The following is an 18,396-nucleotide window of genomic DNA, read 5'->3' on the forward strand; positions in this document are numbered from 1 at the left end:
TTAAAATTGTGCTCAACTCATCATGTGGGCTGCAAAGGTAGAACTATAATGGGTGTTCTAAAAAAGATGGACTGACATCAACATGCAATGCACCATAACAACCTGATACTTTATCTAGGTCATCTACCGGTCAGGCCAACCTGATAAATGGCTCGGATGTTCCACGAATATGCAAGATTGGAATGTGTTGTCAAAGTGGAGATGTGTGTCGCGTGGGTTAGTGAAAGCCCCAGACATCAATGCAAAATACACCACATAATATCAAAGGAAACAATGTAAGCGACAGGGAAAAAAATAAAAAAATCAGAGCCACCAAAGAGCAATATTTACAGTAACCAAATGATTGAGAAATGCATGAAATTGCAGAAGTATTGAGAAGGGAATGAAAGCAAAATTGCAGAAGTATCATGCTGGTACAAAAGCAAGATTTCATGAGAAGGGAATGAGTTAATTAAAACATCTAAAAGAATATCAAAAAGGAAATTGCAGAAGTATCATGCTTTTCTAACAAAATTGATAAATCCAACTAGTCCTCTTTTGACACCATTCAACAAAAGGAGAAGAAAATGAAAACTGCACTTCTTAAATAAAGTACTATTTGGACGTCCCCGAGACTGCGGACAAAGTTGCTATCCTTCCACCTGTTTGCAGTGGCCCGAAAAGGTCAGCTTGTGCACTTCCCCATTGCATTGGACCTCGATTTTTTTTTATACCCAGAATCAACAGTGAAGCAAGAACGACTCCTGCCAATTCTGATCTCACTCAAGAAGTGGGCAGAAATCAAGCACGACTCAGACGGAACATGGGTACTTCCGAATGTACCATAAATTAGTGAGGGCCAGATCATACCAATTAATACCAACAAAATGTAATTGGCTGGCTACACATGTGTTTTCCAGACAGCAAGAGGAAGCTGTTTCTCAGGCATTTCCTCCCTTTTGGTCCTCATCCAACAGCTCATTTATGCTGAGACGAAGCAAGTCTTGATACATTTTCTTCCACTTTTGGACCATTTGCAGTGATCTTTTGCAGTCTTCCCTTAATCTTTCCAACTCCACTTCTGTTGCAGCCGAAGAACCCTGTTGCTGAAAAAAAAAAAATGGCAGCATCCCCAGGTTTCAGGTTTCTTTCTGACTGTCAACTACATTTTCTCTTTCATATAAATGTAAATAACAGGACATCAAACGCAGAGACTACATTTAGATGCACAAATGGATCGAACATTCAGTTTAATCAGGAGTAAATTATAAAGATTAGTGATGTTTCCTAGTATTCGTAATGAGGAGCTATCCCTCAAATAAATGTAAATAACAGGACATCAAACGCAGAGACTACATTTAGATGCACAAATGGATCGAACATTCATTTTAATCAGGAGTAAATTATAAAGATTAGTGATGTTTCCTAGTATCCGTAATGAGGAGCTATCCCTCAAATAGCAGCTACTGTCCTTTCAAGTCCAATTTGAAAGTAATGTAATTGCAACTTGAAAGTTCAAGATGAATGCTAAGGAAAGAAACCACAATCTCATCTTTACTACTGTATAATACTCTCATCATTTCAGATGAATTCACCATTGCATCCGAAGTGTGCAAGAAAGCATTTATGTGTATATGCCTATTTCGTCAATACAGTAAAATACTGAATTCATACAGAACCACTGAAATCGTTAGAAAAGAAGTGGTGAAAAAGATAAAAGGTAAGAAGCTGTGTTGGTATATTGCTTTGTGAAATATAATTGGGTCGGACATGCATAAACAAAAATCTGTGGAAGGGATGGAAGACACGTTTTATTAAGGGATGTAAGACAGTTTATTAAGGGATGGAAGACAATTCTCAATCATTAGTGTTTTTTTTATTATATATAATAATAATTATTATTATTATTTTATTTTTTGGCGATGATTTTATTAGATATGAGGCCAAAACCCAAAAAAAAAATACAATATACATAAAAAGAATAGTCTATCCTACAGCTCTAATAGTATTTGCCCATCCCATTACATTCAATTAGCCCTATTGAATACATCCATTACCCGATTGCTTCGATTCCGAAAACACCTATTGTTCCTCTCCTCCTATAGAGTCCAGATTCCAGCCAACAATGATATTTTCCATGTTGGCTTCCCTTCCTTCCCAATAAACACTTTCAATGAATCCTGCCATGACCCAAGATGTTCCAAATAATTCGAAAAACCTATGCCATACTTTAGCAAACGGGCACTGAAGAAAAAGATGATAAACCATTTCCTTATTTTGCATGCACATCAAACATACGTTCAGAATCATCCCCCTCCTCTTGCAAAGATTATCATCCATGAGCACCTTATTTCTTCCCACAAACCATGCCAAAGCTGCCACTTTGGGAAGAACCCTATAATGCCACAGAAAAGTTATATAGCTAATTTGCCTTTCTGATGAAGACCCAGAAATGAAGTTATAAACTGATTTACCCAAGAATTTATCAGATTTTTCTATAACCCACATGAAAGAGTCCCACTCTCCCGTCAATGGCATTATCTTTTGAAACAATTACAACAATTTGATCATCTCTCCGTCATTTTCCAACAAATTCCTACTGCATAAAGGAGTCCAAATCACCTCATTTCCAACCAAGGAGTAACAACGGGCATCCATGATATTCAGATCCATTGACAGACTAACAAACCTAGGAAAAACTTCCTGAAGTGGTTTCTCTCCTATCCAAAGTATATTCATAAAATGAACAGAGTAGAACCTTCAAAACAAGGACGTTAACATGTTGCCAAAAAAAAAAAAAAAAACTTGTAGCTGTCATGCACGTGAACATAATTCATGAAGTGAATATTAACAAGGCCTATATAGAAGACACATTATATGGTAAAAGACTCATATTCAAAACAAATGATTGAGAAATATTTCACCATGTTCAAGTATTTCCTTGTTTCTAGGATAATTAATAAAGCAACGATGTAAGTTTTCTCCTCTCATGCCTTTCAACAAGGCATTCTGTCACTTTTCTCCTTATGGTTGGAGAGATTCAGCATGGTTTCTTGCACTTCAGCAAGGGTTTCAGAAAGGTATTTCCAATGAGGGGTGGTCATTTTCCAACAAATTCCTACTGCATAAAGGAGTCCAAATCACCTCATTTCCAACCAAGGAGTAACAACGGGCAACCATGATATTCAGATCCATTGACAGACTAACAAACCTAGGAAAAACTTCCTGAAGTGGTTTCTCTCCCATCCAAAGTATATTCATAAAATGAACAGAGTAGAACCATCAAAACAAGGACATTAACATGTTGCCAACCAAAAAAAAAAACTTGTAGCTGTCATGCACGTGAACATAATTCATGAAGTGGATATTAACAAGGCCTATATAGAAGACATATTATATGGTAAAAGACTCGTATTCAAAACAAATGATTGAGAAACATTTCCCCATGTTCAAGTACTTCCTTGTTTCTAGGATGATTAATAAAGCAATGATGTAAGTTTTCTCTTCTCATGCCTTTCAACAAGGCATTCTGTCACTTTTCTCCTTATGGTTGGAGAGATTCAGCAGGGTTTCTTGCACTTCAGCAAGGGGTTCATAAAGGTATTTCCAATGAGGGGTGGTCTGATGGTTGCCCACAGCTGCAATATGGGGATGATGTCATCTTTGCTAAAGGACCCATGCATGATGGAGAATGCAAAGGTTTAGCAATAGATGAATGCCAGTTCAAACACCCCATTTTCAAGCACAAAACATAAATGCACTACATGTACAAACACAGTACAGACAGGACACATTGCTACAAAGCTGCCTCATCAGAACATGTTGAGATCTAGAAATAGCATACCAGTCATCAATATTCAGGAGCAGGGAGCAGAACAGTGGGGATTCATTAGTTTTCATCAAATTATGCTTTGTGGGGCACAATGAGGGTCAGTACTATTGAAAAATTCATTGATGGGTTTCAGATAAAGAGCTTGAAAACAGGCAGGAAGAAGTAGTGAGTAACATTTCAACAGCTTCTATATAATCACTCATGTTAAGAAAAAGCGCATAGTGGTAAGTTAAAGATGAGAGGACAGACAAGAATTACATGGCTCAATGAACCTATCACTTCTGCAAACACATGGATTCCTAAAATGCAAATTTCTAATAACCATTTCTCAGGTTAACAATGTGCTAGTCATGTCACTTAAAATATGTGTTTGATCAATGCCTCAGGCTAATGTTTGCTAATCTGGAAAACCGTGAATATTTTCTCGCCAATGTTCTGGTCCTTTGAGAAATTATACCAATATGTGTTACCACGTCAATTTCAAATTTGAAATCATTCAAATCTTTTGTGACTAGGAAAAAAGAAGCAAGCATATCATATAAATGATTGCAGAAATATTTTAAAAGAAAAATGTGACATGTAATATGCAATTACAAACAAGTTGAAATTTAATGATATAATCATAAAAGAAGAACCTGAAGCTCTTTGATTTGATTTATCATCACATGAGAACTGAGGAATTGACTATCCAATGATTCATCACGAGGAGCAAGAACTGCCCTAACAGCCCTAGTGCCATCATCACCATCCATTGAATTGATATATTTATCCAGAGGTGGCGGTAATGTCGACAATAGATGCCTCCTAGATACAGAGCCTTGTGTATTTCTTGATGTCTTAGGACTTGAGGGTAGTGGCTTTCTAAGTACAAGGATGTTATTGATAGGACCTGCAAAATAACAAGACATTCATACAAACTATATGACAATATACCTTATGAAAATACAGTCAAGGTAGTTAGCAATGAGCTAAAGCACAATGCTTGACCTCAGAACAATCGCATCCCATGGTTCAGTGATCCACCATTGATACCACAGCCACACCTTGATTCCATGCATTGAAATCTCCCTGACATCAAAATTTGTTCCTTTCCCAATTAATGCAGACCATTGCTGTATTTTATTTCACAACATCTAGCATAAGGCTACCAATCGAAAGGATAGATTCTCACAACTGGGAGATTTTTGTTGCATGGGTCAGCCAACAACAGTGGAGCCCATCATATTAACATTGTATCACCGAATCATGACCATGCACCCCACTTGTGCAAACAAAAAACCTGAGCAAACCGAGCAAAATCTTGGGTTGAGCATTGTATAGCACTATCTTTAGCAGCAGCTGCTTTAGCCTGGGAGATACCTTTTGCATGTTTGAATATACGATTGACATGACGGGCTTTAGTGTCCCAAACTCGAAATGTGCCATCCTCAGATCCAGATATTAGTGAAATTCCATCCAAGCTAAATGCCAAGCAAGTAACAGCCTTACTGTTCCATGATAACAGCTTGTAGAAGTTAAACTACAATATAGGGAAATCAGCAAAATCTAGGAAATTTTGAGAAGTTGGAATCACAACATATTAAATAAGGAGAATATTGAATGCTTCCATTATCTGATATGGAGAAAAGCTTGATAAGTAAAGCTGCTCGCATTCTCCAGAAGAGCTTCCTCTCAATGCAATAAATATAACCAATAATATGGGTCTAGATTCCAAAATGGGTCACAAACACCAGAAAACTTAGCCAACGAAAAAGGCCCAGTTTAGTGTGCCACAAGGACATTATAAGTTGCATCCATCCAAAATCTCCACCATACACTTGTGTGGTGATCAGCGATTGGAACTGATCGTCCGGTGGCAACCACCATGAGAACGGACAGGGCACAACTTTGGGATGTTCTGGCAGGACACATCATTTTCCCACCAATACATATGCACATGTCAGATTGTATTGCAGATAAAAGTCAAATTCATTATTGCATGAGGTGTTAGTGACCAAGCGATGTGGCCATAGTCGATCTAAAATTTCTTTTACTTCATGAAGCATGACAAATGCCACCATGAGAAAAGCTTGAAATAGTGGCTATAAGCAAGCAATTGTGCCGAAATTAGGTTGTTGTTCAAGGTCATAAATCCGAACTTCCAAAAATTCAAAAAAATTCTAGTTAATATTTGCATGAATAGGAGGAATCCAGTAATGGTAAAGGTGACTGTAATGGCCAGTCTTATGGCCACTAGTAATGGCCATTACAGCCATGTAACAGTCAAAAATATTTTCAAAGGAAGAAAAAATGTATCAGCCGTTATAGGACCATTATGAGCAAAAAAAAATTTCCAGAATGTGTGTTACAATCTCACATCGCGTAATGGGTTCCACAATCACCCTTTTTGAATACCATTAGAATGCTTCCCAATTGATAGTGATTAATCACATCTCAAACAGCTATAGGAGATCAATAATGATTTCTTACCATACATCCAAGCCTGACATGTGAACTCAATTTAGAAAAAAATAAATAAATAATGAAAAAGAAAATGTGAAGATATGTCTGGTCATAAAATACTATGGACCACGGTGAAGACAGTTTCAGAGTGCTCATTAAACAGAAGATAAAAAGATTGATTCATCAAGAACAGTACAGAGAAAATTTCCAACCTGTGACCAGATAATGAACCAATGATATGCATTCCATAAGTGCTGTTTGTGGAGCTTTCAGCACTAAGCGCGCCGATATATATTTTGCCATCCCTACCGCCAGCATAAAATGCATATTCCCCAGGGTCTAGTGCAACCGCATTGATTATAGAAGGGAACACAATGGTTCTCAATAATTTCTTCTTAGACAAGCTCCAAACCTAAGGCATTTACATCAGCATAGATATATCTGAGCACTAGAATGAAGGAAGCAAAACAAACGTAATTGCTGCAAGGTCACTAACAATATAAACTTGAAAAATGTACATACTATTATATGAATTTCTGCAACAAATTCGAAGGTCATGAAAACAGAAAACCAAGGTGTGTGTATCAGTTTTAGGTAGGCGTACCTGTACCCACTGAAATCAAAATGCATAACAGCTGTAACAGCTGATACAGGGGCATACTGGCCATTATGCCCCCCTGTAACAGTTTTTTTTTTTAAGAAAAAAATATCAGGAAAATTTGAAATATTTAGAGGATTCCACACACACACACACACACACACACACACACACAGAGTCTACTTTTTGGAAAAAATGCTGCCTCAGCATGTCTGATTATTTTATTGACTTGACAAGCTTAGATTTATCCCAAATTGGACTGAAATTCATGCAAGCTATGGCACTCATCCCACTAGTGCACATCCCTAAGCATTTGAAATCATTCCCCCATGAAATTTTTAAAAATAAAATAAAATTCGGATGAAAAATGTCGCTGATTTGGGGGACCACTCGAATACCCCCAAATTGGCAATACAATATATGGCACTCATCCCGCTAATGCATATTCCTACGCATATAACATTATTCTCCACACACACACACCACCTGCCGCAATTTGAGGACCACTCAAATGCCCCAAAAAAGGCTCTAAATTCATGCAATATATAGCACTCATCCTACTTATGTCCCCAAGTATTTGACATCATTCCTCCTAAGAAATTTTAAGAAAAAATTGTAACTAAATTTAGATAAGTAGTGTCTGTGTCGCCAATTTAGAGGACCACTTGATGCCCCAGATCGGCTCAAAATGCATGCAATCAATGGCACTATCGTTCTAATGCAATTGGCCCGAAAGTATGCTTATTTCATCATCCGACTATAACATCAGTGGACATTTATTAGATCGTCAAAAATGAAAAATATCCAGTGGCAGTCCTATTTCAACAAACAAGTGTCAAAAAATCAGCAGTTACAGTCACTAAAACAATTTGATTTTTGACCAATGACTCAGCAACAGCGGGTCCCACAATTTAATTGATGTACTTTGAAATAATATATGCCACGTGTATAATTTCCCAAGCGCAAGTGCAACTAGCGCCACACACCACCAGAGAATTAAAAAGTAAAAAGAAAAAAAAAAAGGAATGACCCTTTTAAAACTTGGCTCACAAAGGGACACAAGCAGTCTTGAAAAGCTGGGGGGCAGCGTAGTAGCAGAAGAAGAAAAGGAGGAAGAGCAGTAGCACAGCAAAGAGAAAGGGCAGCACAGCAGCAGCAGAAGTGGTTTTAAAATAAATAAATAAATAACTTTATTTTTATTTTTTCATTTTCTTCTCCGATTACTGTGAGTAATGGTTACGCTAAGTTGTAACAGACTGTAACGGCCGTTATGGCTCTGTAATGGTCTGTTACAGTTCATCTTTTTCAAGCAGGGCATTTTGAACCGCATCGCATAATGGATTAAGTTGTTACCATTACATAACAGTTGTTACGTAACCAATATGACACACTTTACAGAAAATTCAAGAAAGAAGAAAAAGAAAACAAAATAAAAGGCTGGCAATGGAGAGGAAGACGAATGCTGCATCACAGCAACCATGCCACATTGTTAAGATTTTTAATTTTTTAAAAGTAGAATCTTTATTAAAGCAAAGGAACCAGGGACACCCAAAACAGGGAGCATCACCACAACAAAACAAAGCAGGAAAGCTCAAAACAACATAACGGCCCCAACAGCCTCTGGAACATACACAAAATACAGCGCCATAGCCAAAAAGGGCCAGCCTAAGCCCCTGCTATCCTTAATTAACAAAACACATCTTGCTGCCCCATCTTTGGCCAGTCAATTAGCCACATCATTAGCAGACCGAGGAACATGGTAAAAGGATATCATCACACAGTGGTCTTATCTCTTCAATCGAGTCTACCAACCTCATCACAGGTAACGCCACCATTAGCCCACTCAACGGCATTCCTCGGGTCACCCTCAAACAATTGCAAGGTGAAAATTAAACTCACAGGCCACTTTGATAGATTTTAGCATGCCAACCACCTCAGCAACGATGGAGTCCAGACTACTAATAGGGACTCAGAATAACCATGACTGCACCACTGTTGTTGTGAGCTACACCTCCAATTCCCACCAGCCCCAGGTTCCCATCAAATATAGAAACTACATACATCCTAAATACTTGTCATCATAAATAAAGGTGACTTTGGTTGCACCAAATATCATGAACTCATGAACATGAAATTTCACGATACATCATGATTAATCAGTCTACTTTGGTGCAAAATATAATGAAATTGCATGATATTTGGTGCAAACCCGACATACCCTAAGCAAAAGAAATGAACTTGGAAAAGGACTGATCGAGACCATCAACCAGGCCCCTGAACAAATTTGATGGCCTGATTTCATACGCCAAAAGCGGAGTCAATGGTGGACCTTGGTTGCTGATCCAACAGTCCTGCAACAGGAAGACAAACGATATGATACTGGAAATGAATCCTCTTACACTAGCAAAAGCAATGTCCCCATGAAAGAATTAGGGATCCAAGCGTAAGGGTGCTTGCTACAAGGATGCTTGGTATTTGGGTGCTCAATCAGACATCTTGAATAGAAGAAAGGCTACCAAATGGAATGAAATCACAAATACATTGATTAAACAGTTCCTAAACATGGAATTGCAAATGCCTATGTCATGGTAGTGGGGGCAGGTTTTACTCTACCGGCAATGGTGACAACTGTTTCTGCTGTCCAAGCTGCTTCTTGGCTGCAAGGGTAAGGCTTGTTTTGGTCCCATATACAAGAATGGAAGAAGAAAATACAAATGAACAGTTACCTTTTTTAAAAAAGGAAAAGAAAAAGAAAAACAAATGACCAGTTGGATGCAGATTGACCATGACTAGTGGAACACCAGCTGACAAAGATCAAACATGTATTGAGATTAGCCTAAGCTAGGGTGTGGTCACTTGAGCAAAAATACACTGAAGGGAGGAGGCTCAAACAACCATACTAGCTTATAAGACCTCCATGAGAGCAGTAATGGCCAAGAGTGGGACTAGAAGCTTGATTGTGTGAATCAGGTACAATATGACCATATCGGCCACCCCCATTACTCAATATAGGGGTGAACAGGTAAGTAAAATAAATAAATAAAAAGGCGGGGTGTATCAGTCCATATCAGCAGATACATACCAATAAACCACATATCAGCACTGATATGGGGCCGATAAGGCTATAAAGGGCCTATTTCATTTTTCTTTAATTTTTGTCTAGTTTTTTCACTTATTTCTTCATTCTGACCATGAAGGAAGCATAACAACTCATTGTATATGAGATATAGGTTTAGTTTGGGGATCAAAACAAAATATTTGAGTGATATTTGGTGGATTGAAGCAGAGTGAACAATTTTGGGAAATTAGAAAAGGGAAAAACCATCCTTTTTTTCTCTCATCTTCTTTTTGTTGTATTTCAATATAATGGGCCTTAATCTATAAAACCATGCTTGATTTGTATTGAACAAGGGACTGTTTAGTTTACTTTCAGCAGGTCAAACCAACAGACAACATTCTTATCAAAGAATGATCTAATAAGCCATTCAATACATGTAGAAAATATATATTTTCTAAAAATAACAATAAAAAAATCTGGTGTTCTACAAATTTTCTCCTATTTTCCTGGTAAATTTTCATAAAAAAATTGGACAATGAAAAAAAATTCCGCACATGCAAACCCATATAATCTGATATGGGTCCAACATGCCCTGTATCATATCATTTCATTTTTGGGCCCCACTGATACCCAATACCATTATTCAAAACCGTGAGTAGAAGCAAGTGGTTGAGGGTAGTGAATGCACTTCTAGTTAGAAGTGGAAGTCCCTATTGGTCAACTTTTTATGGATCCAAGGTTCCCACCAAAAAATGTCATGCATCACCTTATCTTGCGACTTCTTAATGATTCACCAAACAGCGGATCAATGCCTTGCTGGGCTATGATAAAATGAAATCGTCATCAATAATCATCATTGTGCCTTGATATGGTCATTTCCTGTGGATCATTCAATGATATTGGTGTGAATTTCTTGGCTGGACAGGACTATCCCAATAAAGTCAGCAGTCATATTGACAAATAACCTGTCAATGTCATCATGTTGGGCTTAGCCATTTCCTTCATCGCAGCTATCTTGACCAACCATGGGAGTGAATGGTGGATCATTGGTCTACCCAGACAGCCTTAAACCCTAACATAGATGATTCTGACTCATGTTGAGCATTAATGCATGGTGAAATCATCAGGGCTGATGGCCACCCCAGTAGGGTATCAAACCCATATTGCCTAGGGAATGCATTTTGGGTGGTGCAATAGAATCAGCTTCAACTTGTGTGCATGTGCCATACCATCTTTCTTGTCAACATGACACATGTTGACAATCCACGCCATGAAAACAATAGGCCCCATCATGAGGATCACCAGCCACAAAACTCATGCTGATCTGCTCATCAGATGAGCCAAACTGTTGGAATCAATGGCCAACTGATGCACTGAGAACAGGAACAGCCACCCAATCATGCTCAGTTTTGAGAATGATGAACTTCATGGTGTTGCCTACTGTTTTCATGGTGCAGATTTCTCAACACGTGTCACATTAGCGGGAAAGATGGTAGGACCACAAGTAGAGCTCTTACATGTAGGTTCTCTTATTAATATGTCACTAATCCCACATGTGTGCACATTGGACCATCTACAAGCTGCCCCCAAGTGCCAAGGTGGCAACTGCATTTGAGATAATATCCATGGTTGCTCTCACTGTGAGATTATTTTTTTTTCCAGAATTCCTGTTGTGTAGAAGCCCCTGCCTAAAAATCCAAAAAATTGTCAAACAGTCATGATGTTGGAAAGAGAAGGATGGACGTTCATTTGTTTCATTAATTTCAGCTCCAACTGACCAGTGGACAGCCCCAAGTATTGGTCAAGGGCATTTGAATGGTGGGACCACAATTTGATGGATAGCATAGATCTCATTCATGTGTGCTACCCTGACATGTGGGTGGTAGTCAAATTAGCTACTTGTAAATGTGAGTTGACACAATGGTTCCGAATGTCATATCTTATTGGCTGTATTGGATCCATATTTGGCCAACATGCAATACACGAAACAAGCCCTTCTGATTTTTATTTTCAACTCTTTTCTCGTGCTTTTCCCCTTCCTTTTTCATTTTAACCATGGAGTCCCCCTTCTAATTACTTCAATTTTCCTCTTATTTTCCATTTAAACCATGGCAAGGTATTCTGTAACAGAAACAGTGCCTGTAACGATCACCACTATTACCTTTACGATACAGGCTATAATGGTTGTTGCGGTCTCTTTTTTTTATTGAAAAAAAAAAACCCAAAAAACTTGTATCGGCCCCGTAATGAACCGTTATGGCCTTTACAGGAATCATAACGGGCCGTTATGACCCCGTAACGTATAACGGTTGCCACTGTTACCTTTACGCAATAGCCTTTACAGCCTTGTAACAGCCATTAAGGCACACCATGACCATGGAGGAAGCTTAGAAAATCGTTTGAGATGAGATCACGGGTTATTATGGGAAGTAAACCACAAGATCTGAGTGGATTCAACAAATAAAAGAAAAATAGATCAATTTGGGGAAAATCGCATAGCCAAGTAAACCACCATTTTTGTGAGTGTGTGTTTTCATCTTTATTATTATTACGATTAATATTATTATTATATTTGTTGGTGGTGGGACTCAATTGTCATGGCCCTAATCGGCCAAATCATGCTTGCTTGATTTGCGTTTGATTAGGGCCTATTTGGTTGACTTTCAACAAGTCAAGCCGGCAGACAACATACTTATCAAAGAATGATCTAATACACTATTGAATACATACCAAAACACATAATAAAAAAGGATCATGGTGTTTTACATTGTTTTCTTATTTTCTAAATATTTTAAAAAAAAAAATTTGGGCCAAAAATTTTGGTCAATGTGCCTTTGGGACGAAGAGATTGTCGATCACCTTCCTCTGCACTGCCCTTTCTCTATTGACATATGGTGGAGCGTTTTCCGCCTCCCTGGTGTTTCCTGGGTCATGCCAACCTCTATAAACGATTTCTTCTGTGTTTGGCACACAAAGCCATATGGGGCTTTGGGCAAAAGGAAATGGAGGATTATCCTCCTAGCTATGATCCGGGCCATCAAGGTTGAACGTAACAATCGTTGTTTTAGGAATTTGTCAGTTTCAGCTATGGAGGTTTTCTCTAGAGTTCTGGTTCTCTTCCGAGATTGGGCTCCATAGTCGATTTTTTCAGGGTTTTGCTAGTTTGGGGCAGCTGATGTGTATTTTTTCCTTTGTTTCTCTCTCCCTGTTTTCTTGTCGCTTTGTGCTTCCACTTGTGTTTTTGTTTTTGTTGTTTGTTCCCTTAATAAAATTATCACCTTTCGGAAAAAACATGGTCAATGCAGGCCTGTTTTTGGACAATTTGAATACGCTCGCCCCCCAATATCGATATTCCAAATCTTGGTTGACACACAAAGGCACTACAACATTGGTTAAACTCCTATAATAACCACCAGTTTGAAAATGGTGGTGACTCATCATATGCTCATGTAACACTTATGTATGCCTATCGGCCCTATCCAAACCACCCAAATTGTAGGACACATTGATGATTGATCATATCCCTAAAATCAAACTGATCAAGCAATCCTAACCATCCAATTGATGGCTATACAAATTCTAAGGCGAAAATCATATGGTTACTATTGTCTTCTTAATACATGTGCTCCATCCAGAATTGGAACAGCGTTTGGACAATCCAAATGCCATTTTGATTATGCCATGTTTATGGTTTAACAGTCACCACATTTTTTAATGGTGGTGAAGTATCATACTGAATCTAGACCTATGAAATATCGGTAGCAGTGTGTGATGGTTAATAAACAAGAACAGGTACACAAGACATGCAAGTAACTTAAAGTAAACAGTCCAAATCCTGAACACCTATTTAGAAAGATTATAGACCAAAAGTTAAGACTGATTGGATTTTATAATTGGATGATTTGTGGGCATTTAATGGATGATTGAAATTCAAAATATTTAGTGATTTGAATCCAGAAAACTAATATCCAAAAATCATAAGTTAAGAATACTCAATCAATCTCATCACGAAAAACTGATCTATCCCTAGGTCCTGTAATCAAACAGTTTGAGTTAATATATGCCATTTGTACAATATCCAAGTGCCTGCAAAACAACCAGCATATTCTGCCTAAGTATCAAATAACTCCCCTCTTCTCTGCAATCTTGTTCTCTTCTTATGCAAAAAGACCCAAACCCGACCCAAAACAGATCCAAACCCAATCGAAGCCAGTAGCTTTAAGACCTGATGTAATGCGGGGGCATTTTCACACCAGGTTCAAGTGGGGTGGCCTGTGGGATGCGGGGGCACACTCGGGGTGGGTGGCCCGCGGAACCCATGGATTTGGGGCCTATGAGGAGGGTTCAGCCGAGCACCTAACCCATGGATGTAGGGCTTGAGCTATAAGATAAAGAGATTAATTCGTCATGCTCTATCAGTTCACGCTTTTAGAGCAAGTGGTTAATTGTCTTGCATCACTATGGGTACACAAACTCAAGCAGACCAGCTCAGCACCTTGTTTTTGGTACCAGACCCAAACCAAACTCTTATAGGCACCCCAGGACTTCAAACTCTGTTTTTCTCAGAGCGGTCTAGAGTCTGAAAAGAAGCTTACGCACTTGATTTTGAGGATTGAGCATGCATGTTTCATTATGATTTTTTACAGAAGTAAACCACAAATGGGTAATTCAAATAACCCAGGCAAGAGTTCCCCATAATTAGCATGGAGAGAGTTTATCAACTAAGTTGGTCCTGTCAATTTCTCAGGCTTAAATGAGCATGTCTAAAATCACTAACTTTAGTCCCCAACTCGGTAGTTGTTCACTTTTTCCTCGTTCTTTTTTACTGGTATCGATTTCTCCCCATAGAAATTTTAGGGTAGGGCTAATTACGATAACAACTATTTGCATGGAGGATAAAAGATGTTTTCATCAATTAAGGTTCATTGGGTGGTTCATATCCACAAAGAAGCAAACGTTATTTTCTAACACGAAACACACAAGAGTGAAGCTAGTTAGTTTAGGAAAGAGCATCCCTAAAAGGAATTCATCTTACCCATTGCTTGATAACATATCATGATTATCATCATCAGAGACTTGTCCAATCTATTCAGAGCCGGCTCTTGTGATTGCTTGGCAGAAGTTCAATGAACAACTGCCTACTTGACATCAAACCTCCTCCTATGCCCGAGCTAAATAAGAGACTAAACATAAATGTATCTTTAATGGGCTAATGGGATCCAAACCAAGAAAAACAGAAATGGTGATGCTCCCCTGAAATCATGGGTTCAATCCCAGGCTCCAACCATACCTATCAAAAAATATAAATAGATGTAGGCAGTGAAGTAACTGGAGATCAAAAGAGTTCATCTAGTGGTGGAGGCTCGAGAAGATGGCCGCAACCACAACCTTTTACAATGTAACTTTTGTTCATGGAGACTCCTTCAATTTGACAGGACAAAATAAAAGGAGCTTCCTTTACTTAAGGTTTCTTCATCATAGAGAAGCAAGTTGTGATTGCTCGTTATACTGTTAGTCTGTTTCCTTTTTCATATTATAGGCTCAATCAAACATAACCAATTTTATAGGAAAGATGATTTGAGACTATTGGCCTCTTCAATTTACAGTGAAGAAGGGTAAAAGCAAGGTGCAATTCAGGAGTTCCAATTCAAAAGCATATGCATATCATTGCCAAGCCATGCCACTCTTCCATTCCCATTGAAAAAATTAAGTAAATAAGAAAGAAAAACATAACTTCCATTTTGCAGGCATGATAATGCATACGATAACCTACCGAACCTTACACGTGCGATCCTCTGAAGAAGACAAGATAATTGCATTACATCCTCCATAACCCGCAACAATGTCAGTCACGTGCAAAGTATGTTCAGAAAAGACGTGTTCATAGGGACTTTGGTTCATTGTGTCTCCCATATCATCAAACAGCCTGTTGTGTCAAACAAAAAAGAAACAAGTTAATAGAACATGAGGGCCTCAAGAAGAAATGCTGAGGACTGCACAGATAGATATGCATGGATTTGAAATATGAACCAAAGTTTCAAAATAGCGGTTTCGGATTGCGAATCATCTGGAGACTGAAACAGGTATGATGACTCATTCCATTTCATTCTAGTGTCTCATCCCAATCCGAACTGAAAACCAACACAACTCAAGCGAAATCACATCACATAAAATGAAACTATTGAACCATGTACACCTACCCCAATTGATTTAAATCCACCCATTTCCCATATCCAAGTATGGAAAATGTCAGCCGGCCGCTAATAGCAGGTCTGTATAGCATATGTAAGTAAATAAAGAGGAACTCAGTACCTGTAAAGGGACCAAACTTTGATGTGTCCATCCTCCGCTCCCGAAATTAGTAGTGATTCGTCATCAGAAAATACTAAGCAAGTGACAGCTCGATAATGAGCATGCCACTTCTTAAGAAGTGTGCCACTTGCCACCTGCATTGTAAAACAAGGATACAGAAAACATTTCAAACATTGCACATCTATAATGTCCACAACATTACAAATTATTCAGATTGCTGCAATTTCAAACTATCTAGTAGCATTAACAGAAGCATCACGGAACGGAACAAACTGTTGGAGAATTCACCTCCCACAAGAAAATGTGCCCAGATAACGCTCCACCAATAATATATGTGCCGTCTGAATTAGAAACAACAGGTTTGATTGGCTCAACAGGAAAGCTTCTAACCTCTGGCTGAGGCTGAGAGAGAGAGAGAGAGAGAGAGAGAGAGAGAGAGAGTACGTTAGCAATAGCACCAGAAATCCACAAAAAGAAATTAGTTGAAATATCTTTTGAGCTGAGGTTTGAAAAGCAGAAGAAATTATAGCATGTTCCATCCAATCAAACTAGAAATATCTTCAACCCAGAAAATCCATGTGGCATGACACAGGACATCTGATGGACCGCACCATTTATAGTCTCCCATGGTCAAGAAAAGCCTCAGAATTATATGACAGTCTGGTTGGAGTAGAATGCATATATGATATCCTCCATATGTTTTTAAACCATCCATTCATGGGCCCATAATTGGATGGTTCGAATATCCCAATTTCTAGGCCGTGGCCAATTTTCCATGATAGGCCTATGAGGGTAATGATCCCCCATCCCCCATCATGCAGAATGTACCGTATTGCAGCATAGAACGTAAGTCCCATTATGGTCCAGCCCAACGTGTCATAATCCCTTGGATGATCCTAACCCTCGAGAGGGCGTTTGGATGCCTGTAAATCAATTTTCAGCATTTACAGGCAAAAGGGTGAGATTTCATTCAGAGGCTCTCCATTTACAGCCCAACGGCTATATTTTCAAAGAAAGGCTCTCAGCTTAAACAATTTACAGGGTATCCAAACACAGAATCATTTATCTATAAATCATTTACAGCTTACAGCCAAACAGGACAGGTTGTAAATGGTTTACACCTGTAAATAATTTATCACTTAAACCATTTACGGGCGTCCAAGCGACCCCTAAAAGTTTGGTCATTTTGTTATTGACCGTCAATTTTTAAAAGCCAAAGATTGGATGGCTAGCCTCATCAAACCAAAACTCTTCTTTGGACTCATAAGCAATTCACGGTGGAGCGTATCGCTTAGATGTCTCAAGATTATGATTGGAACTATTTTGTGCCTCCGCAGAATCTCGACTGTACATTTTTCAATCCATTGATCAGATGTTGAGATCATCTAAACGGTGTCATATTTGCATCGTGGCCTGCCAATAGTGTTATGGAACGAATGGACATTCCAAATCGATTATTGGTAGACATTTAAAAACCTAAGCAAAACAAAACAATGAGAAGGTGGGTGTGTGTGTGTGTGTGTGTGTGTGTGTGAGAGAGAGAGAGAGGGTGGAATGGACAGACCTTGTTCCAGGACCAGTAGAGAAGGGAAGGGGTGGAAGAAGAAGAATCTTGGAGCTGAGAAGAGACGAGGAATCGACATCCGATAGAGGCGAGGCCATGGGGTGGGGAAGAGCAGGAACGGTAACGAAGCAACTCTGCTCCAGAACGCAAATCCCAGCAGCTTATTCCAGCGTCTCTAGGAGATGAGGCGAGTACCAACTCGTCCAGCTCCGCCATGGTTGAAAACGAAAACAAGCATATGTTTGCTGTTCGTTAGGGTTTAACGGGGTGTCAATGGGCCAAGTTCGGACGTACCAAGCTCTGTCAAAGCCCGGCCCGTATTGTTCAATGTAGACACAACCGGCCTAGGCTTGGCCCTGGCCCTGTGACAGGACAAAATAGAGCCCAATTACTTTACTAGGCCCGGGCCCGGGCTAGAGAGAGATGGAGAGACGAACCTGCTACACTGGCCACAGGTCGTGTCGTCGGTCCAGTTGAAGCGAGGGAGAGAGAGGAACCTACAGCAATGACCACAAGGCCACGTGGTTGGTCCGGTTGGAGGGATAGGTTGGAAGCGTGGAGGGGAGAGTGCAAGAGTTGGGAGGGGTGGCTGTTGGAGAGAGGAGGGAGAG

General features: G+C 39.2%; 1 protein-coding gene across 1 annotated transcript; it reads right to left on the minus strand.

The window, feature by feature from the left end:
- Positions 1–371: 371 nt before the first annotated feature.
- Positions 372–18,060, minus strand: LOC131234300 (protein ROOT INITIATION DEFECTIVE 3-like). Its single transcript, XM_058231074.1, has 8 exons — positions 17,786–18,060; positions 16,510–16,623; positions 16,222–16,355; positions 15,688–15,835; positions 6,466–6,665; positions 5,171–5,298; positions 4,447–4,700; positions 372–1,085 (listed from the first exon to the last, which is right to left on the minus strand). The coding sequence occupies exons 1-8, from the start codon at positions 17,999–18,001 to the stop codon at positions 921–923; spliced, it is 1,359 nt and encodes a 452-aa protein (XP_058087057.1). The 5' UTR covers positions 18,002–18,060; the 3' UTR covers positions 372–920.
- Positions 18,061–18,396: the final 336 nt, after the last annotated feature.

This window comes from Magnolia sinica, chromosome 19, assembly GCF_029962835.1.
Source record: "Magnolia sinica isolate HGM2019 chromosome 19, MsV1, whole genome shotgun sequence".
In the NCBI taxonomy this organism is placed as follows: domain Eukaryota; kingdom Viridiplantae; phylum Streptophyta; class Magnoliopsida; order Magnoliales; family Magnoliaceae; genus Magnolia; species Magnolia sinica.